This window comes from Littorina saxatilis, unplaced genomic scaffold (genome assembly GCF_037325665.1).
Source record: "Littorina saxatilis isolate snail1 unplaced genomic scaffold, US_GU_Lsax_2.0 scaffold_900, whole genome shotgun sequence".
Taxonomy (NCBI): domain Eukaryota; kingdom Metazoa; phylum Mollusca; class Gastropoda; order Littorinimorpha; family Littorinidae; genus Littorina; species Littorina saxatilis.
The window spans coordinates 32,501-55,831 of record NW_027127386.1 but is presented as its reverse complement, the minus strand read 5'-3'; the positions used below and the strand labels follow the sequence as shown (position 1 = coordinate 55,831).

The window sequence follows — 23,331 nt, the reverse complement described above, 5'->3', positions numbered from 1 at the left end:
TCTTTTGCCCACATATTTAAAAGAATCTAGTGAGCCAGGTAAAAAAACAAAAACAAAAAACAAAGAAACAAAACTGAAATCAGGCCATGGCAAAAGCCAAGTGGACCTGTCTGCCAGATATTGCTCATCAGGAGTAACTAACTAACTGAGGGCTCCACAAAATAAAAATAATGCAAACAGGCTGTCAATTTTATCTCAACATCAACCACTTAAAGTCAACGTTAAATGCATTACACTCAATTCATTCACTCAATGTAAGATTTTCTGCTTGCACAAAAAGTTTGCCATAGAAACCGGAGCAGAAATGTGACACTTACCGGAGGGTGGCACCCTTCAATAGGACAGACGACCTGTCTGTTGGGACAATCACGGCTCTTGTGTTTCTTCATCTGCAAAATACCACCAATGTCAGTGTTATGGAGGCTACATCACGCATAATGGCGTGGCAGACCTGTTTACCCCCCCAAATGAAAATCAGGAATGCAGCTGGTACTTTTCCGTAATTTGAGGCATCTTTGAGTAATCTTTTTTATCAACCATAAACCAGCTCGAAAACGATTAAACGACACGTTTATTCGCGCGCTACCATGCAAAACAAGTACAAAATTGATAACCATGTTTAATGCAAGTTAACTAAGACAAGTTTACTTTATCTTAAAAAAACACCCCACAGTATTCAGGGGCGGAGCAAGAGAGCTAGAGGGGGGGGGGGGGGGTACAACCTGGGGTCCTGGGGTTGGGGGGGTCTGGCTGAAGAATTGTAGCTATTTTATTAACAATTTGTAGCTTATCCTTGATTTTAAACATGATAAATTGGTGTCAGCAGCCACTCATTATTTCTTTTAAAGTTAGTATTAAAGAATGGCAATTTATCTTCATTGATATCTGCTCCCCACAACAACAATTTTACAGACGAATGTCTAGTTTTTTTTCCCACAGGCTGAATTTTTTATTTTTTTTTGCTTTTTTTTATCCCAAGGGGGGGGGGGGGGGGGGTCAGGAACCCCTGTAACATCCCCCCACCCCCACCCCTTGGAATATTTACAGTCACTTGAAGATGCATGTGAACAAAACCACCTTACATTCTGTCATATCAGACATCCTGCATTAAAACCAGTCATAATAACTCTCTCCAAAAGCTACCTTTAATTTTAGAGGACCGATTCGTTTATTTCATTTTAACATTGTGTTGTAAGTTGTTCGATCCAATGAACTGTGATCTTTGCTATATCGGAGAAATATTAATGGACATCAGTTTTAGACTCAGAAAGACTTGAATTTCGGCAACAGCCAAGTAACTGATGAGCGCGACCATCTATGTCTCTGGCGCGACTGACCGTAGTGAGAGATCGGTTCGCAGGTCTGAGAGATTCTGTGGAAGTAGAGACCTAGTCAAATAAACTCAATGCGAAGCAGGCTCATGTTTTGCCAAACATAATTTCGTGTTTTTGTTTGTTTCCATGTTCATTTGTGTACTGCATTTTGTTAAAACTAATGCTGCGTCTAACCTCGGGACACGTGCCGCGACGTGACTCGTTACTGACTAGCTTTGTTGTTGCACTGATCTGAAGTTGATCACCAAAATGAATGTGGTTCGCTCTTCTTAAACTTCACCAGACACCGCCACTTGACTTAATAGTTTTGCCGATATTTCTGTACAACGTTTGCTTTTTTGGTTGGCATTTCGTCCCCACAGAGATCGGCCCTGTATTACCCTTCGGACCAATGTCGATCTCAAATCCGCGGAATCCGACAAATACCTTGCTGTGCACATGCGCAGAAAAGGCTGTTTCGGTCAGCCTTGAAATCACAGTCCTGGTGACTACCACAATTTCGACTTCGAATTTTCACGCACGAAAAAAGGTTCTCTCGACCGGAATTTCCGGAATTTTCGGTAGTATTCCGTAATACCGGAATTTAGACCCCAAATCCGTAATAATTCCGGACAATCCGGGAGGGTAAACAGGTCTGGCGTGGGCATACAGTGGAACCTCCCTTGTACGACCCCTCAATTTGACTCCCTCCCTTGTACGACCCCTCAATTTGACTCCCTCCCTTGTACAACCCCTCAATTTGACTCCCTCCCTTGTACGACCCTGTTTTTTGACTTGTTTGTAAGGTGTGTACATTTAGGAGGTCTAAAAAGGGAGGTGCCACTGTACAACATTCAGAAGGTTACAAGTCAACAGTGTTTGTAAGGTGTGTACATGTAGGAGGTCTAAAAAGGGAGGTGCCACTGTACAACATTCAGAAGGTTACAAGTCAACAGTGTTTGTAAGGTGTGTACATGTAGGAGGTCTAAAGAGGGAGGTCCCACTGTACAACATTCAGAAGGTTACAAGTCAACAGTGTTTCGTGTCTTTCTAAATCATCAATGGTGCTCATAACCATTCAATCAAAACAATGTTTCATAACGTGAATTTTCATCTTTCTTTTCTTTATTTGGTGTTTAACGTCGTTTTCAACCACGAAGGTTATATCGCGACGGGTGAATTTTCATATGGGTTGTAATTACAAGGCATATAATGACACTAACTTCTCTCAACAATCTTTTATCTTGTTTAATGGTTGAAAAAACAACAAGAAAGGTTTACATTTTTGGAACGTTTAATTCAGGACACAACAACCTGTTCCCAAGAACCTCAAGCTAACAGCCTTTAAAGTGGAGAAACAAGAGACGCGACAGAAACAAATAAAGCAATATTTCTGTAACTTATCTTACAATGTGCGCAACATGGTCGTAGCAATGACAACACAATGATTTGGAAAGAAACAAATGACGTCAGCATTTAAAAAAATAAAAATGAAGAAGCCCCTACCTCGTCGCGAGGAACATTTTTGTTGCAGTCTTTGCAAGCTTCTGGAAGTTTGGTGCAATCCCTCTGATGTTGCTGCAACAACAACAAACAAATCCATTGAAGCAAAAGTCATACATGTAATACCATATGGTAAACGCTGAAAACTTTCATGAACACTATGATAATGGTTAAAATGTTAAACAAGTAGAAATTCAGTCAAAGCAGAAGGCAAGTTAACCGCCTGAAGCACAGATAGTGATACAGATCGAAATTGAAGAGACCTTGCAGGAAACTTGAACACACACACTAGCCCGTACCCATGCACACACACACTAACACGGAAGAAAAAGAAGAAAACTGGAAATATGCTACCTGATTTTTAAGGCTTTTTTTCTTCTTCTTTTGGTTGACTTCTTCAGTCTTGCAGAACACACACACACACATTGTTTTTCCAGACACAGAGGACATTAGGTCGGTTAGACTTGGATTCAAACCCTTTGTCAGTCAAAATGTCCTAACTGCAAAAAACACTCACACAAATGTAAAAAATGGAAAGATAAGAAATGATAAAAAGATGCTCACCAATTCTTCGGCCTTAGCCATCTCTTTCTTGCAGTAGCTGCACTTAACCATGCGCTGGGCACACTCGTGTTTCTTGTGATGATCCATCTTCTGTTTGGACACAGGATCCCCGCACTTATCACAGAACATGGGCTGATGCTTGCACTCTGTTTCGTGTTTCTGCACACACACAAAACTGGTGTGAAATGTTGCCTCAAGATTGATGATCACTCTTCTAGACATTTCAAAGCGTACCTGACTGACTGACTATTACTATTAGGGTGTAAGGTCCTCTTAGACCAGTTGGTCTATATTGGGACAGGTATTGGTAATACGCTGAAGATATGGTTTCATACTTTGACTCAAACAGGCCCGCTGTGACTGTCTTCCTGAACACACCAGCATTGGGTTTGTCTCGTCAAAGTATCAAAATACGATCATGATATTTAGTGACGAGATATGATGTATGCCTGTCTTCGTGATTTCCAAGCCCTGAGACTTTCGCTGTGAACTAAGGATCTTTTTTGTGCGCATATGTGCACACAGGGTTGTTCGGACACCGAAGAGAGTCTGCACAAAGTTGACTCCGAGTTAAATCTCTCCCCGAACGTGGGGATCGAACCCACGCTGAGAGCGACCAACTGGCTACAAAGTCAGCGCGCTACCAACTGAGCTACGTCCCTGCCCAAAAGTGTACCTCCTAAAGTAAAAGAGAGAGAGAGAGAGAGAGAGAGAGAGAGAGAGAGAGAGAGAGAGAGAGAGAGAGAGAGAGAGAGAGAGAGAGAGAGAGAGAGAGAGAGAGAGAGAGAGAGAGCACTGAGAAACCCCCAAAATGTAGCAATAGCAGTACACTATTTTTCTTCTTCAACAAAACCAAAGTAGAATAAGTGAAACCAACTTACAACATAATCTTTGAACAACCCTGCCCAGACACACATTTCATTGGGGCACTTGGCTTTGACTTTCAGCATCTCACGCCTGATCCCCCTGTCTGGAAACATCTGTAGAAAAGAATGAAATACCAAACTTGTGATATCAAGCTGAAAAAGGATCGCACTAAGGGTCAGACAGTGTAGGTCAAATGACGCCACTGTTTATGCAAACTTTGAGACGTAGTATTTATGAAGACCATGCTGTGGTGGTTTGTTTTTTTAGGTTTTAAGAAGTCTAAACAAAATAAATAAATGTGCACATCTACAATACTGGAAACAGGCAGTAAAACAACAGAGTCCTGACTTTAAGCTTGTGTTGTAGCTTACTGGGCACAACCTTGTTCATGTTTACAATTTGATATGTTTGTATACATGTTTGTAAACCATAATAAAGGTTTGAACCTCACTGTTTGCGTTTGTCTGATTTTTTATGCAATTTATATTGTTGGTTTTTGTGACAAAAATAGCATCAGAAAGCGGGACATAATTTTGGAGAAGAAGTGAAGTGCTCAGTGCATTTAAAACTAGCAGCAAAGAAGTAAACTCTGTGTATAATGATAGTATATATTAAACACTTTACCTAATGAACACATCTCCATTACACAAATTCGTGACATTTGACCTTTGATGCAGGTCAAAATAATGATGTTTGCACGTTACATTCGTTTCCACTTGCATCAACTGAGTTGTGTTCTGCTTCCAGAACACAGAAGTGCTTCAGTAGAACAATATTTTGTTTAGAATGCATCACACACTATCAGTCTTTCTAAAACTAGTGCAATTCACGATGAAAAGTTAAACACGGTACCACTAGAGGAACGCGTATCTGGCAAATCACGTTTAGTCTCCACCTGTGACGTCCGCAACACTGCCGCTCAACCCATCCAGGAAGCTGACGCACTTGTGTTTTGCACCCTGAATCGGAAGAGCGTGAGTAAGCGGTCAGCGTGTAGACCACAAATTGCAAGATGCGATGACACGCTAAAACAAACGAGCATCATTGGTCGAATAGTTTCCACTGACGCGGTGTGCCGTACAACACATTCGTTCGGGGTTACGCCACGTGCCTGCATCTCACGCTAGCTGTGGCCTTCTACAAAGCTTATTGAGGTAAGTGTTATCATTAATGCTCATTATGTATTGATAAAAGTGCCACTGATTGAACATTTAGTCCCTCCAACAGAAATATTCCTTGATGATTGTCCGAGATAGTGTGTACTCTTGTCGTCTGCTTTCGTCTCCACGGTGACGAACGAGCAACCCAAATCAATATTCTCGCAAAACTACAATATTGTTAACTGATTTTTGTAGAAATCAAATGAAGAAGGTTTGGTTAATAAATAATAACTGACGTCCATTTGGAATTTAATGTGCACGGCCCAATCTGATCGGACGTTTTTAAGAAACGAAAATCAGACCTTTTTGGTTTCTGTTGTGACGTTCAGAACAACGAAACATGATATTCGGAGTAATAATAAAAGCATGTTAGTTCTGCAAGTTTGTTTGCATACATTATTAATAAATCACCAATAAAAGCGCGGTCTTGTTGGTTCTAAAAGAAATTAAAGCAAGCATGCAGAAAAATAATCCATTTGGGGTCGCGTATCAGTAGATTTCGTTTCTCCTGTGACATACGCTCTCGAACACACTGATATGAACGCGTGCGAAGTCTATAAAATGCAAAAGCAAACAAATGTTTTCCTTTGATTTCGTATTTCATATATGGCATGTGCATTTTAAGTTTTTAAATGTGCTGCCCGAAATTTGGCGTTTTGTAAACGGGAGTCACAGTGGAGACGAAGTTTAATCGCAGCAGTTGTTTCCTTGTGACCTACGTCACAGTTAGTTTGCGGCCTGTATTTATTGTTTACTTTGGAAGTTGTATGCCTAAAGCATATCATTTATAATACTTTTAGACTTGTCTAAACAAATAATTTAAAAAAAGAGGCTGTCTTTTGCAGTAAAACTAAGAGATATGTTTGTTGGTTACCATGGAAGCGAGTTACACTTCTCTCATGGCTTCTTCGTACCATACGCTTCTGATTATCGATTTTGGTACTGATTTGTAACTTGCAGATGGCCCTTTTGTTTGTAAAACTTGATATCTCATATTTTATGCACATACTATTTCATATATGGCATGTGCATTTTAAGTTTTCAAATGTGCTGCCCGAAATTTGGCGTTTTATAAACGGGAGTCACAGTGGAGACGAAGTTTAGTCGCAGCAGTTGTTTCCTTGTGACCTACGTCACAGTTAGTTTGCGGCCTGTATTTATTGTTTACTTTGGAAGTTGTATGCCTAAAGCATATCATTTATAATACTTTTAGACTTGTCTAAACAAATAGTTTAAAAAAAGAGGCTGTCTTTTGCAGTAAAACTAAGAGATATGTTTGTTGGTTACCATGGAAGCGAGTTACACTTCTCTCATGGCTTCTTCGTACCATACGCTTCTGATTATCGATTTTGGTACAGTGTATTTGAAAGCCTTTGCTTGCTTAATTGATTTCTGCATTTATTTCATTTCATGTGAGTGTAGTTTTTAAAAGTCAAGTCAAAGCATTTCTTCCTTCCAGATATGGACCATTTGTCTGGGAGAGAGAGAGAGAGAGAGAGAGAGAGAGAGAGAGAGAGAGAGAGAGAGAGAGAGAGAGAGAGAGAGAGAGAGAGAGAGAGAGAGAGAGAGAGAGAGAGAGAGAGAGAGTTATTATTACGATTATTCAGATTTTGAAGGCAAAAAACGCCTGTCTGTGTTCTATTTTATTGTGTCTCACTTCCATTTTTTGGGCACATCGTTAACTCAAAACAGAGATTAAGTCTACATGTCATAATTGATAATTCAATATCAGCTTTCCAAAATAACAACTGATGTGCTAAAAATGAAGCCCCTTGATGAGTTTGCCCACCTGCATGTCCAACATGGCCCAGAACCGCAAAAGATTTGGAAGGTGGCAACCATGTAATATGTAATATTGTAATACTTGCAGCAAAGGTGATCAGTTTTCATTTTGATTTTTTCTGTGCATACTTTTTATTATTATGGATTCATTTATTTTTCAGTTTCAGACTTCTAGTACAATAATGTTCTGCATTTTGTTTTCAGTACAAGTTCCCTCAGCTTTCTGCAGATGCTTACCAACAGACTGAAGTTGCACAACTCACCGGACATAATTCCAGGTGTGATTTTACTTTCTGATTTCACTGTTCAGATCTTATTCGCATAGATTTCTCCACAAAATAGATTTAAGCTCTCGGACAGTGTTTTAATTTTTAGAGGAAAGTCTTCCTATCCAATAAAGTACACTTGTAATTATTCTTTGATTGCAGAAAAATTTATCTTGCAATCGTCCTTGGTATTGTGAGTGGAGTGAGGGGATGATGTACTCAGAACTTGCTTGTGGAGGTTTTGCATAACCCTGTATGTTCTGTCCTCTTTCAGCATTCAGCATGGCAGCTGGGTGGAGGTCACTTTCACCACTGTACGAGGCAACACCGAAGTATACAGTGGGGTGGTGGTGGGACTCAGACCAGGGGAGGCCCGTGTCAACTTTCTTCGGAAGAAGGGAGATGCATACATCTTCCCAGACGTGGAGGACATTTCATGGGTGGATGCTGGCAGCGTTAGACTGCTAAATGTCCCAACTGTCGGCCGTAGAGGGCAACATATGTTTGACTGATTTTTTATGCACTTCATCTTTTGATTATCGTGGATGAACATAGTTTTTACGCTGGTTTCTTTTTCATGCTTTTACAACTCATTTTTGTACTCCTGGAGCATCTTGCATCATTTCTTAAATTGTTCTTCGGTAACTACCCACCCTTTCCCATCATAAGTTTGCATTTCAGCAGTTCTAAAACTTGTGGAGCCACGACCTTCTTTTACTCCTAATCTCACAGTTTTTATCACTGTCTGGTATTGATTATGTTGGTATATGGTGTATTTGATAAATTTATCAATAATTGACAGAAATTTAAAGTTTTTTTGTGTGTTTTATTGCATGATGTCAATTTTTACAGTCACATGACGCACACGCGTCAGTCTCAATTTTAACACTCAAATCATCTTCAATCACAACACATTTTTAGAAAATGATAAGAAAAATGGTTCTTTTCATGCTCCTAACTCAGTGTGCTTTATGTTTTCACCATGAAGGCCATGACACCTCTGCGCATCTGAAAACATCACAATAGACACAAAGAAATGTGCGATTTCCTCCATTTGGGTTCCACGTGACATACAGAACATTTGGTTATTCACACAAAATGAATAATGTGTAAGTAACTGCAACAACATAAAAACAACTGTCTTTGTATGACAAAAACAATATATGAAAGACCTGCATACAATGCTGTTATCATAGTGTAGGTGAAATTGTTTATCCCCTCTGTTGCGTATGTCACGGTTTCCACTATAGTCATTGGTACTGCGTGGAAAATGAATAGGTTTTTCTTCTCATGTTTCACTTAGGATACAAGACCTTGAATGTCTGCCAACATTGCAAAATAATTTCAGCAGGAATATTGGTTCATTGTTTGAATAACTATACCAGGTGGAAACCATGTGACATACAAGACACCACTCACGTTGGTTAACTCTTGGTGATGTTTTACTGAAACCGGCATGTGCTTTGTTTATTAATTGCATTAAGGCATTAAAATAGTGTCTAAACTTTAACAAAAAGTGGGTTTGGCTTTGTTTTTATAATGTTTATTTTTTTACCCCAATGTCCCAGGTTGTGATCCAGTATTGTAGATGTGCACAAATGAATTAATTAAACAAATATATATATACAACAACTTCAGTTTCAGAGATACAGTCCGAGGAAGATCTCTGGGCAGTACTTGAACCACAGTAACACTAACAGTTAATACTTTATTTGTTTTCTGACATATGGGGATGTAGGTGGAACCACAGTCACAGTAACAGTACAGAAACAGCATCAAATAAGTAATACACTAATACAGAGCAATTTACCTGTGCTGGGTCTAGCCTGCTTTCTTCGTCAGAACAGCCGTCATCTTTGCAAATCTTGCAAAACACAGGCTTTCCTGCTTTGACAGATCTGGAACATGAACACACAACACATTCATCTAGACCTGAATACAAACGCAACCAAAAGGAATAGTGTTCTCCCAACATTTATTGATTTGTTCTGTTTTTATTTCAATTTTTATTTCTAAAAATCGCTGAACTTGCTTGCTGGCTAATGACTTCGGTCCTCGCTCTCTCTCGGACTCCCTTATCTGTTACCATTGTTTCATTCCAGATGCTCTCCTTCACTCATCACCTCCCCCCAGCCCTCCAACCCTCTTTCATTCCCCCAGGACTCTGCTAACACTTGTACACCCCCCCCCCCCCCTTTTTTTTTTTGCTGCATATCTGTCTGTTTAAATAGAGTTTATGGTCGCTGACCGCTCCCTCTAAACTCACACTTTATTTCAATTTTTATTTATCCTGCCTCGTGGGCAGCATGCCGCCATCCTTAAGAGTGAATATCTTCCTTCTTCTTCTTCTTCTGCGTTCATAGGCTGAAACTCCCATGTACACTCATGTTTTTTGTACGAGTGGATTTGTACGTGTATGACATTTTTTTTATCCCCGCCATTTTAGGCAGCCATACGCCGCTTTCGGAGGTAGCGTGCTGGGTAATTTTGTGTTTCTATAGCCCACCGAACTCTGACATGGATTACAGGATCTTTTCCGTATGCACTTGATGGTGTGGTTACATGTACACACGAAGGGGGATAAGGCACTAACAGGTCTGCACATAAGTTGACCTGGGAGATCGAAAAAGTCTCCACCCTTAACCCACCAGGCGGCCGCGGCTTGAACTCAAGACCTTCCGATTAGGAGGCCGATGACTTATCAACAAGGCCCCTGCGCCTGTCAAATATCTTCCAATTAAGGGTGTTTGAATTGTTCGCCCTTTCTTTTGTTGGTGGCGCAAAAAAAGACTCTAAAACTCTCAAGCTTCTAATTACATTGTAAGGTACTCATTCTCACATCTATATCAATGTTATTGTTACAACTCAGGGTTCGACACTAGCGGGGGCGGGGGGCGGAACGCCCCAGAGTTTTGTGTTCCGCCCCAAACATTGCCAAAGCTTGGGGCCCACTCCGCCCCAGGATAAATTCCAACAATGACAAACCGAAAATTCTAATGCCAGAGCCAATCACTAAAAATCGCCAGTCAAAGTCGTCACTGAAATTTGCGTTACGATCAATGCCGCAGTCAAGAAAAAAAAACCCATTGAAATCGTCGAAGGACAATGCCACAAGGGAAATAACTCCCAGACTGCGCTCTTTAGCGTGAGAGATAAGTATCGCCTTCAAATGCCAAACGCAAAATGTGGCGACACATCCCTGGTGTAAAAAGACATGGAAATGAAGATGAAGAACAGGGTGGAGAGAAACAAAAAAAGGAGACCGATGCAGCCAAAAGCGCGAAGCGCTGTCGTAATTTCAATGTCAAATGGTTGAAAGAATTTCCGTGGCTTCAGTACGATGAAGAACAAGAGGCGAAGCCTTCAAGGCTCACGTAAGAAATCGACAAACAGTAACACAAACTCAATCACTCTGTCACACATACACACACACACACACACAGTAAGCATAGGTGAAACTGTGCAAGAAAGCGAGACCCTGGATCTGCCAACTAGTCTCGGCCCGCTCACAATAACAATGACCGAGACTTTCAGTAATTCCTTTGCGTGACGTCTAACCCTCTTACGTCATAATGTGACGTCTTCAAATAGTTTCTATCACACACGTCAAACACTTTTGACCGAGACGTAATCTTCTTATGCGAGCTTTATCCATAGACTCGGAAATGTTAAAGTTTCTATCACACACACACGCACGCACGCACAGACAGACAAAGTTTATCATCGCATAGGCTACACTTACGTGAGCCAAAAAACAGACAATGCATTGCCGCAGGTGAATACTGAGAGTGGGCCCCAGATTTTTGTTTTCCGCCCCTGCAATTTCCATCTCTGGGGCCAGTGTGGCCCCAGGCCAAATAAGTTAGTGTCGACCCCTGCAACTGTATACTAACATACAATATGAAAGTTCTCAAATCAAAGCTTCAGCATAAAACGAAAAGAAGAAGAGGAAAGACATAATGAAACAAGAAAACATCCAGACATTGGCAAGAAAATGAAGAACGCAATGTTCTTTTTGGGCAGAAAACAAATGCTTGTTGATCACAAGTTGACCATCATAAGACCTACAAGTGCAATGTTTCAAACAAAGTTTTAGGTTCCGGAAGAAAAATAGGGTCAGCTAGGGAATCGGTGTTTTTTTTCTTTTTTCTTGGGCTCATCCGTTTCAATGCCAGACATGATTCATTCTAATTGTAACCCCCAGAAGGTATAAATACACAAACTTACTCTTGTATGGGCTCTTTGCAGCATTCGCAAAAGCGATGCCCACATTCTGCTTGCAGTGGCTCCCTCAATATCTTTCCACAGTATCCACAAGAAAACCTGTCGCTGTCTTCCTTCCTCTCTAAGACCCCTGGCTGGTAGCCCGCCAGGAATCGCTGAGGGCCGACTGGCACGGAGTCTGTTGCCAAGGACTGAGGGGCGGTAGTACCACCTGCTGCCATGTCTGTGTCACGGCCGTCAGATCTCTCTGGAACACAAAGAATGATAAGCATCAGCAGTGTTGAAAGTGAAACAGTCAAATCAAAACTTTTTTCTCATAGGAAAAAACCCTATTTCTTTGTTACCATATAAATTCTTTAAACATTGCAATAGACCTCAAAATTCTGAACCCTCACGACCTTCAAAGCATGGAAAAGCATATGGGTGGATATCTTGCGAGAGCTGTGAAGACTTTTTGTACTCAGCTCTCGTGACAATTGAAGCAAAACCAAGATTATATGGGACAGATATCTCGCAAGAGCTCCTCAGATTCTGAAGATAATTACCAATGAATGCTGTTTCTAGACCATTAGCGACTAGAACGCGCTGCTTCGGTTTGTGGATACACTCACTGATGGTTGACTCAGAATGGAATGACTTGACTTTCATTGTTAGAGGTAAGTCTATTTTGAGTAATCTGCAGGAATGAATGACTGGTGAGTGCTGTCCTATTTTGAGATGTGGACGAAAAAGGCCGTGGCAAAGATCAAAACAACTTAGCATGATAATAGTATAATTAATAACGACACAGTGACAGAGACTCTAACTTGGATAGGAATTTCATTATACATGTATATTTCAGTGTACATTTTTTTAACATTTGAGTAAAAAGGTTATTACCAGTGTATTATCGGAGAAAATCAAATGCAGTCAAATTTAAACATTTGTTTGAATTAATATTAATAAGTTATTGAACTTGGTATACACGACACGTATAAACTATAGTTCAACATATCATGAAAGAATTCTGATTATTCTTTCACGTCTGTTATTAAAAAAAACTTGTGCTGTGAACACATTTGTGATTATAATTCATTAGTTATTAATCCAGTTTGACCTATTTCTGGTTATTAATTACAAAGTGTTGTGTTCCATTATTACATTTTCTTTTGTTTCTTTTTCTACAAATTCATGTAATACTGGTTGGGTTTTTTACAAAGTGGATTGGAGCAGCGTGGCATGTTTCAGAGCATTCAGATTTTCACCGCATGGCACATTCTTCAGTTACACTGCCACCACAATTGACCAAATCTATCTTATAACGTGCCAGACCGAGTCATACTCATAGACAGAGGTAACTAAAACTGCCAAAATAATGAAAATGGGAGCTGAGTGAGTGAGTCTCTCTCCCCCGGCCCCTCTCTTTATTTTCACAGATCAGGGAAAACCATATATATCTCAACAACAGAAATCATCTTTAATTTGTTTTATTTGACATGTTTGTTTGAAATCATGCCCAGGGTTCGACACTAGCGGGGGCGGGGGGCGGAACGCCCCAGAGTTTTGTGTTCCGCCCCAAACATTGCCGAAGCTTGGGGCCCACTCCGCCCCAGGATAAATTTCAACAATGACAAACCGAAAATTCTAATGCCAGAGCCAATCACTAAAAATCGCCAGTCAAAGTCGTCACTGAAATTTGCGTTACGATCAACGCCGCAGTCAAGAAAAAAAACATTGCAATCGTCGAAGGACAATGCCGCAAGGGAAATAACTCCCAGATTGCGCTCTTTAGCGTGAGAGATAAGTATTGCCTTCAAATGCCAAACGCAAAATGTGGCGACACATCCCTGGTGTAAAAAGACATGGAAATGAAGATGAAGAACAGGGTGGAGAGAAACGAAACAAGTCGCGTAAAGCGAAAATACAATATTTAGTCAAGTAGCTGTCGAACTCACAGAATGAAACTGAACGCAACGCAACGCAACGCAGCAAGACCGTATACTCGTAGCATCGTCACTCCACCGCCCGTGGCAAAGGCAGTGCCCGTGGAATTGACAAGAAGAGCGGGGTATTCGTTGCGCTGAGAAGGATAGCACGCTTTTCTGTACCTCTCTTCGTTTTAACTTTCTGAGCGTGTTTTTAATCCAAACATATTATATCTATATGTTTTTGGAATCAGGAACCAACAAGGAATAAGATGAAAGTGTTTTTAAATTGATTTCGAAAAAAAAAATTTGATAATAATTTTTATATATTTAATTTTCAGAGCTTGTTTTTAATCCGAATATAACATATTTATATGTTTTTGGAATCAGCAAATGATGGAGAATAAGAAAAACGTAAATTTGGATCGTTTTATAAATTTTTATTTTTTTTTTACAATTTTCAGATTTTTAATGACCAAAGTCATTAATTAATTTTTAAGCCACCAAGCTGAAATGCAATACCGAAGTCCGGGCTTCGTCGAAGATTACTTGACCAAAATTTCAACCAATTTGGTTGAAAAATGAGGGCGTGACAGTGCCGCCTCAACTTTCACGAAAAGCCGGATATGACGTCATCAAAGACATTTATCAAAAAAATGAAAAAAACGTTCGGGGATTTCATACCCAGGAACTCTCATGTCAAATTTCATAAAGATCGGTCCAGTAGTTTAGTCTGAATCGCTCTACACACACACACACACACACACACACACACACACACACACACACAGACACACAGACACACAGACACACGCACATACACCACGACCCTCGTTTCGATTCCCCCTCGATGTTAAAATATTTAGTCAAAACTTGACTAAATATAAAAAGGAGACCGATGCAGCCAAAAGCGCGAAGCGCTGTCGTAATTTCAATGTCAAATGGTTGAAAGAATTTCCCTGGCTTCACTGAGTACGATGAAGAAAAACAGACAATGCATTGCCGCATGTGAATACTGAGAGTGGGCCCCAGATTTTTGTTTTCCGCCCCAGCAATTTCCATCTCTGGGGCCAGTGTGGCCCCAGGCCAAATAAGTTAGTGTCGACCCCTGATGCCTGTGTATGCCATATCCACCTTTATTTCGTGTACATTTCAGGATCTACAATGGCTCCGAGTCTAAGCATCGATTGTATGTAAGACTAAGAGAGTTAGGAAGCGAACTCTGTTTATCCTAATGTACAAGAATGTATGACATCATCTGAAAGGGGGTTGTGGGGTCCTGCATATATTATTCCGAGTTTTAGTTTGCACACACGCTCACAAACGTAAGTGTTTTAAATTTAATCAGTACATGATAACTATTATTACCATAAAATTAAAGGCTGCCATATATACGTAGCGTTCATTAATTCATGTGCCAATAATGTTATAAAACTGTAAGGGGATATATATAATAACGATTGGCTGTAGCTTTCAAACACAAAAAAAATTATTTCAGTACTGCAAAGTGGTGTTGATAGTGTCGAATGTAAACAGAACAGTCTCAAAGTAAAAGTGGATGTTTTCCGGAAATTGCGAAGTTAACAAGAATACAGAAAAGCGCACTTTCCTGCTTTGCACAATACGCTACCCCGCTAATCCGGCGTGTCAATATCACTACGTTTTGAAAAGGGTCAAACGCGAAAAGTATGCATCCTTTTACTCGATCCTTTTGCTCGATCGTTTGACCCTTTTCGCCTTCCATACATCTGTACCCTAGGCTGGTGTGTGTGTGACTGTATGGGAGTGTGTGTGTGTGTGACTATTAATTTTGTAAGTGTGTGCATCATACACACACTCACAAACAGTCACACACATACAGTAGCCTATGTGTGACTGTGTGTGCGTTACTGTGTGTGTTTGTGTGTCTGTATGTACAGGAGAGAGAGAGAGAGAGAGAGAGAGAGAGAGAGAGAGAGAGAGAGAGAGAGAGAGAGAGAGAGAGAGAGAGAGAGAGAGAGAGAGAGAGAATTTTTGTGCGTCTACAAATTCAATCCGAATCGGAAACTGAAAAGTACAATTTTAATGGAAAGTCCACTCATCATCAATAAGCAAAATGAACGAACAGATAGTAGCATATACTAACAATTTAACATACCAAATTCGTTGAAGAAAACAGCGGGATGACTATTATATTGAAGAAAGAACAGGAAACCGATGGAGATGAAAGTCTACACAATCTGGAAGGCGTTCTTTCTCAGAAAAATGCGTTGACACATGACATGCATTCTCTCGGAACTCTCGAAGGTGAACTTTATGCGCATGCGCGCAGAGACTGTGTCATTTTTGGACCAATGGAATACCCGAAAGAAAATGAATTCGAAGTTCTGACCACCGAGAATTAAGCTTGAATATTAAATTCAATTTTGCGCTGTTGTCATAGTGCAAACCTTTAAACCAATTCCTAAAAATAAAAGTCTACACAGCAACTTGAGCCATCATGTTCATCAGCAGGTTAGGCGAGGTGTTTCCTTCTCCAGGGTTTTTCCCCATCTAAATATAGTCGCGGTATGAATCTGAAACTGGTTTCAAAGCAGTGGCCAACCGCTGTTCGAAGCTAGGCGTTGGTTTTCGCCCCTCCTAGATTGTTTTTTTCCCTTTCATAATAACGATGCGTAGGTTAGTTCGGCTTGGATATCAATAAGGTGACAGTTCTCTGGGAAGAAAAGGTAAATCTTTGAAAAGAAAGACAATCCAGGTCTGTCCGGGCTATATATAGCGTTGGACAGCGAGGAAGTAGCCCGAGTGTCAGTTTGACCCAGTTTTTTTCCAGTCGGAAACATTAGAGACAGTTCAGACGCGGTCCAGTCCAGACTCCCTTATTTTTAAGGAAGGGAGAACTTGAGCCCCTGTCAGTCACTCCAGAACACGCGTTCGGAATGCACGATAAGCGCGCGTGCTTGATACGGTCAGTTAAACACCTCCCTCGGCCTTTGGAAATTTGACACTGAGAGCCGAAGGCGAAGCTCTGCCCAGTCCATAACTGATAAAACAAGAGGCACACACAATACACGGGGGTAGAGGAGACGAAATAGGTGAACAAGAATAATCAGATATGTAATAGTTTTACTGCATTATAACAAACATTTAGTGTTAATGCTGCTACATTTAAATTAAAGCCATGGTTTTTTTTAAGGTGTTGTTCTTTGAGCAGTCGCTGTTATTCAGAATAGTCCGGCGCCTGTGGGTGGACATGAATTGCGAAAGCTGTTCCGAGAAAGGTTTAAAAATATTTATCAATTTTAAAAGGAATATAAAAAGGAAAAACATCAATCTACATACAAGTAAAGGCTGTAGTTATCTGTCTGTCGTGAAAAAGGTCAATGTATTCAATGTTTTCCTTACACACTGGGTGTAAATGAGAATTCATACATCTCAGCAACTTTTCAGTAAATGCGATACATGCAGATACACACACGAAATCAGCGGCAGCATGAACGAAAAGCCGAATTTCGATCACAATTTCGAAGTTATAATTGAAAACAATGAGAGTTTGAAAGGAATGAGCTCTGTCTGAAAGAAATAATTATAGACTGCTCAGTTATTTTGCTTTCGTTGGTAAACATTTTCACACACGACAAAACTAAATCCAAGAAGTAGTGTTTAGAAGCCGATCCTACACTGGGGGGTACAGATAGCTTCCTACAAAGCTCACCTAAGCAATAAAGCTCCCCAACCCACCCCCTCCCAGTGCAGGGGATACATGCATGCTTCCTGTTTCTAAGTGCGGGTAGACAATCAGACTAGTGTCGGAAAAAGCGGGTTATAGTACCTGCATCGCCACGACACCTGGGGTGTTGGTGTACCTTCTCACAATGTCTTTAGTCAAGTTATTACTTTCGGAAAGATAGCATCTAGGCTTATTACCCTGCCAAATTGTCTGAACAGCGAGGCGATGTGTTTGCAGAATTAGTGACACTCTCATGCAAGGATAAACATGGGGTTGTTTTATTCTTAACTTGACATCGCTAAGTTTTAATGCTTTTTTTGTTGTATCGTGATACAACTCATACAAACACGGAAGACATTTAAAGCATAATCTCAGTGTCAGAAGCACGTGCACGCACTAAAGACACGCTCCCCGATACTGTTGTAATTTAAAGTCATACCCCTATCCCGTCCTCATTTACCTCCTCGAATTTTGTGGGGGTATTCTTTACTTTGTCTTAGATTCCTACTAAGGGTATAAGCCATTTTATGCCGGGGTCAGGCTATCTCCAATTAGGTGGCGGGGCGACCATCCCCAACCCGGCGGGTCCCCAGGTGGCGGATAGGGGGTGTCCCTTAGATATAAGGGATTGCAGCGATATAAGTCGGGCTTGCCCGGACGAATAAGCTGTCCTGGACCAACTGGCGGTGTTCCTATCAGAGCGGGGTGGTTAACAGGTGGCACTGTTGACTTGTAAATACCCTATGTGCTCATACGGGTTCATCACGCGGGTAAGAGGCGCGTTAAAACCCCTGCTACCTGTGCTCCCAGGTAAGGTCCCTGACCAGGAGCTAAGGGTGGGGTAACCCCGACAGAAACCTCTAGTGCTGAAGTCGGCGGTACTGAGCGAGACAGCGCACTTTAACGGATCACAGTACCACGCACACCATCGCCATGAATACACGCAGAGACCAAACCAATCGAAATGGTGCTCGCCCTGTGAGGACCCCCCAGGCAGGTGCAGCGCCGGGCTCCGTGCCTCAATTCAAAGGAGCCCGCCCTCAGCTACTGGAGGTCCCTTCGTCTTGTCCTGTGGAGCCAGGGGACGAGCAAGGAGAGCGACTGGCCGAAAACCAAGCAAGGTCAAGGAGACCCCTGACATCATGCAATGGAATGCAAAAGGGGTCAGCAACAAGAAGGAAGAACTCGAACACTTTCTTCATAAGAACAGTATCAACATCTGCTGCTTACAGGAAACACACCTGCAAGAGGGGAAGCCGTTCAAGATCAGAGGCTACCAGGTGTTTTCAAATGGACGGAAAGGGAGAGCAAAGGGAGGAGTGATGACACTGGTGAGAAACAACATCAACGCCACTGAAGTCAAGAAACTTACAGGCGAAGCTGAGTACATAGAAGTCAAGGTCATTATCCAAGACAGCACATTTAACATCGTCAACTACTATTGCCCCGATGACAAGATGCTGTCCCTTGACACTATCCAGGTCCCAGACAGCGGCTTCCTCATCGCTGGAGACTTCAACAGCCGGTCCCAGAGTTGGGGATACAGCAACATGGACAATAGAGGAGAAGAAGTTGAAGCCTGGCAAGATGAACACCACCTTATCCTTGCAAATGACCCCACTGACACACATACCTTCTACTCGCGCCGCTGGCACACCACCACAACTCCAGACCTGGCCTTCTGCACCGATGACATCCACAGAAAGATCAGCAGAAAGGTAGAAGAACAGCTCGGAGGTAGTGACCATCGCCCAGTCGTCCTTACCATGCGTGCTAAAGCACCAGAACACTCGCAACACCCGCGATGGAACTACAAAAAGGCCCAGTGGGGCTTGTTCAGCGTACGCACCAACGAGCTGACAAAGGGCATAGAAGTTACAGATAGGAACATCAACAATGTAGTCAAAGACTTCAACAACAGTATTTCCCAGGCAGCCAAGGAGTGCATACCCAATGGCGCAAGAAAAGACTACACCCCTTATTGGACAAGTGAGCTGCAGAAGGCGCATGATGCTCTGACAGAAGCAAGAAGAGAGGCTGAAACCAACCCCAGCCAGGAGAACAACATCAAGCTCCAAGAAAGAAAAGCAAAGTTCTTGCGAACCAAACTGGAGAGCAAAAGAAGAAGTTGGAGAGAGAAAACAGCAAGCCTCAACATGGAGAAAGACACAACAAAGCTTTGGAAACTGACAAAGGCCCTGAACGACGAAAGCACCAAAGGCCAGAAGATCACCCTGGAAAATGAAGGAAACACTCTTACAGGAAGGGCTGCCGCCAACAATTTTGCAACAGCATATGCAGCAGAAAGTAATACCACCATACCCCAGCACCACCAGAAAGAGATACGACAGGAAGAGAAGGAAAGAACAGCAGGAGAAAATGAGGTACCAGACGCAATGCATACTGACATCAGCCTGGCAGAAATGAAGAAGGCCATCAGGAAGTTGAAGAAAAAGAAGTCTCCAGGACCTGACAACATCACAAACGAAATGCTTCAACATCTAGGAAACACTGCGCTTCAGAAGCTACTAGATATATACAACCTCAGCTGGAAGCAAGGCCAGGTACCGCAGTGCTGGAGAGAAGCCACAATGATTCCCATCCTCAAACGTGGCAAAAACAAAAGCAAAGCCCAAAGCTACCGTCCCATCAGCTTAACAAGTTGTGTCTGTAAGACCATGGAGCGCATCATCAATCAGCGCCTACAACTCTACCTGGAGACACAGAGCATCATTGCTCCAGAGCAAGCTGGCTTCAGACAGTACAGAAGCACAGAAGATCAAACGACCCACCTCTCACAGGTCATAGAGGATGCTTTCCAGGCCAAGAAGGCTGTCCTGGCAGTGTTTATTGATCTACAGAAGGCATTCGACAAGGTCTGGAAGGATGGTCTTCTAGTAAAACTCCTACGGTGTGGCATCAGAGGCAACATGTTCCAGTGGACCAAGTCCTACCTACACAACCGAAGAGCCAGAGTGTCGGTAGATGGTCGCTGTGGCCAGAAGGTGTTACTGAGGCAGGGAGTTCCCCAGGGAGGCGTCCTCTCCCCCTCTTTGTTCATACTCTTCATCAACGACATTGTAGCAGAACTACCAAGAGGTGTCCACGCAGCGCTTTACGCAGACGACCTGGTACTCTGGTGCAGCGAGGAGTATGCAACCACAGCAACATACAGAATACAGATCGCCCTAGAGAGTGTTGCAGCATGGGCTGAAAGCTGGTGCGTAACAATCAACAGGGAGAAGTCAACCGCCACTCTTTTCACACTGTCAACAAAAGCCAAACCTGGAAAACTTACCCTGGGAAATACCACACTAAAGTACGAAGACCAACAGACGTACCTTGGTGTCACCTTTGACAAGAAAATGACTTGGAAACCTCACATCAACCAGGCAGAGGGAAAAGCCAGAAGGAAGCTCAACATCTTAAGGAAACTGGCAGGAACTACATGGGGCGCAACTGACAAGATTCTGAAATCAGTTTACCAAGGTACCGTAAGACCACACCTCGAGTACGGGTCCAACTCTTGGATGACAGCTGCGAAGACGCATCTACAGACCCTGGACAAAGTCCAAAACCAGGCACTTCGACTAATCACAGGTGCCATGAAGACAACACCTATAGTGAAGATGGAAGAAACATCTAGCATCCCACCACTTGCCAAGAGAAGAGAGCAGAAGGCAATGCTTCAGGCCAACAAATTCAGATGCTCACAGAACCACCCAATGAAAGAAAGGCTCCAAACGCTATCATCAGGCAGACTAAAAAGATCAAGCTTTGCTGTGGAGGCCAGAGCACTGAACAGGAAGCACCAAGAAACCCTCCCTAAGCAGGTCATTCCCATCTCCTTCTCCCTCGACGCCCCACCTTGGGAAGATAGAGAAGAAACTGTCACTGTCCAAACAACAATACCCCATATCAACAACAAAGGTGAACATAGCGACCAAGCCTTGAAAGCCCTGACGTTGGCAACGCTTGAGGAAAGATACCCTGATGATGCCTGGATCCGGGTGTATACGGACGGCTCAGCCACAAATGCCGTCAAAAGTGGAGGAGCTGGGGTCCACATCCAATACCCCGGTGGAGAACGGACGGAAGAGACGCTTCCGACCGGCCTTTACTGCACCAACTACAAGGCAGAGGTAGACGCTCTCATTCAGGCAGCACACACCATCGCGACAAGAGCAGACCACAACACAAATGTCGTCTTCCTAACAGACGCCCTCTCTGTGCTGCAAGCCTATAACAGTGACAGTCAACCCCCATTGAAGAAGGCCCTCAACAACATCAAGAGCCTACGGACAGTGCTTCAGTGGATCCCCTCACACTGCGGCATAGAGGGAAATGAGAAAGCCGATGACCTGGCAAAATCCGGTGCAGAAAAAGAACAAGAAGACAACGCCGTGAGCCTTGCCGAGCTAAATACCATCACTAAAGCCCTGTTCCGAACCCCGGCTCAAAAAGACAGCCTTCACCTGCTCTCAAGACCAGAGCAGGTTACCATCTTTAGGCTGCGAACAGGGCACAACAGGCTGAACAAACACCTCCACTCAAAGCTGAAAGTTGTGCCATCCCCGATGTGTCCCTGTGGAGAAGCAGAGCAGGACACCCACCACATCCTACAAGACTGCGGGAACTTCCAGTTGTTGAGAAGGAAGATGTGGCCGGAGCCGACCCCCATCCAGGATAAGCTGTACGGCACGGCGGCGTCCCTGCAGATGACCACTACATTTCTCAATTGGACTGGTCTCCACGTGTAGCGGCAACAAGAAGAAGAAGAAGAAGAAGCCATTTTATGACCTTGACAGAACATGAAAAACCATTCCTTTCTAGATGTACATATGTATAGGTGTAGGCTTTAAGTATGTTTGAGTTCCCTTGATTTTTCTTGTCCAACAGAGATCTTCAGATTTGGAATAGATGTCAGACAGAAAGGAAATGACGTGAAGATATATTTGACGTAAACCGGTTAAGCATGCTGGGTATTTTTGATAACACACCAAACTCTGACATGGATTACAGGATCTTTCCCGTGCGCACTTGATCTTGTGCTTGCGTGTACACACGAAGGGGGATAAGACACTAGCAGGTCTGCACATAAGTTGACCTGGAAGATCGAAACAATCTCCACCCTTAACCCACCAGGCGGTCGCGGCCGGGATTTGAACTCACGACCTTCCGATTAGGACGCCGATGTCTTATCTGCTAGGCCACAGCGCCCGTCCTTTTCCATAACAACTGATGGGTTCGCATAGCTCCAGAAAACAAAGAAGAAAATAAAGACAGAATGCAAGATAGAAACCAGCGCAGTGTCAAAATGCGTAAAAGTTCAAAAGCACGAAAAGCACTATGACTGCAAGCTGGCCAAGTTTGTAGTTAGAAATAAATCCTCTTGTTTTCGAATCACCTTTCTTACAAGGTGTGTCTAAAACTCTCTCGGACAACAACAACAACACAAAAACAAATAAGAGAGAGAGAGAGAGAGAGAGAGAGAGAGAGAGAGGGGAGAGAGAGAGAGAGAGAGAGAGAGAGAGAGAGAGAGAGAGAGAGAGAGAGAGAGAGAGAGAGAAATGCAAAACGAAGGCTGTGAGCTGCACTGTGCCTTTAAATTTCACTTTAAAATGCTGACGTTTTGAAAGTTGTGTTGTTACGCGACTTGAGTTGCTGCATTGAGACAGCTTGGTTTTGCTGAGGTTCTGGCCTGGTGGTTTGGAGCCTGTATCGATACTGAGCTAGCCATTTGTTTTGGGTTGGTGTGTGAGTTCAGGTGTTTTATGTGTTTTGTTTGCACTGGTGTGTTGTTGTTGTTTTTAAACAACATGTCTTCATTTCCTTGACAGTTTATTGTGATTTAGAAGTTGATGGATATCATGTTTTCCATTTTTAGTTCATGCTTGCACAGGATTTACGTAAAGCTCCGTAAGTCTATTGACGTTTCACCATGTTTGATTTCTCACTTGTTTTGCTGTCTGTCTCTCCCCCCCCCCCCCCCCCTCTCTCTTTCTCTCTCTCTCTCCCTCTGTTTCTCTCTCTCTCTCC

At 42.6% G+C, this 23,331-nt stretch overlaps 1 protein-coding gene and 1 long non-coding RNA gene across 4 annotated transcripts in view; one reads left to right on the top strand and one right to left on the bottom strand.

Annotated features, from left to right (window-relative positions):
* Positions 1–350: 350 nt before the first annotated feature.
* LOC138955843 (TNF receptor-associated factor 2-like) overlaps positions 351–23,331 on the bottom strand; it is a gene marked incomplete at its 3' end in the record, with an annotated part of 41,137 nt that continues 18,156 nt past the window's right edge. For 2 of the 3 annotated variants that reach the window (XM_070327363.1, XM_070327362.1), the window contains 6 exon segments: positions 351–389; positions 2,820–2,891; positions 3,381–3,539; positions 4,262–4,360; positions 9,266–9,353; positions 11,683–11,926. In XM_070327363.1, coding sequence (XP_070183464.1) covers positions 351–389; positions 2,820–2,891; positions 3,381–3,539; positions 4,262–4,360; positions 9,266–9,353; positions 11,683–11,926 — 701 coding nt within the window. 3 annotated transcript variants of the gene reach the window in all.
* LOC138955841 (uncharacterized) lies at positions 4,513–8,266 on the top strand. Its single transcript, XR_011452396.1, has 3 exons — positions 4,513–5,401; positions 7,394–7,467; positions 7,730–8,266. It is a non-coding gene; the product is annotated as an uncharacterized lncRNA (long non-coding RNA).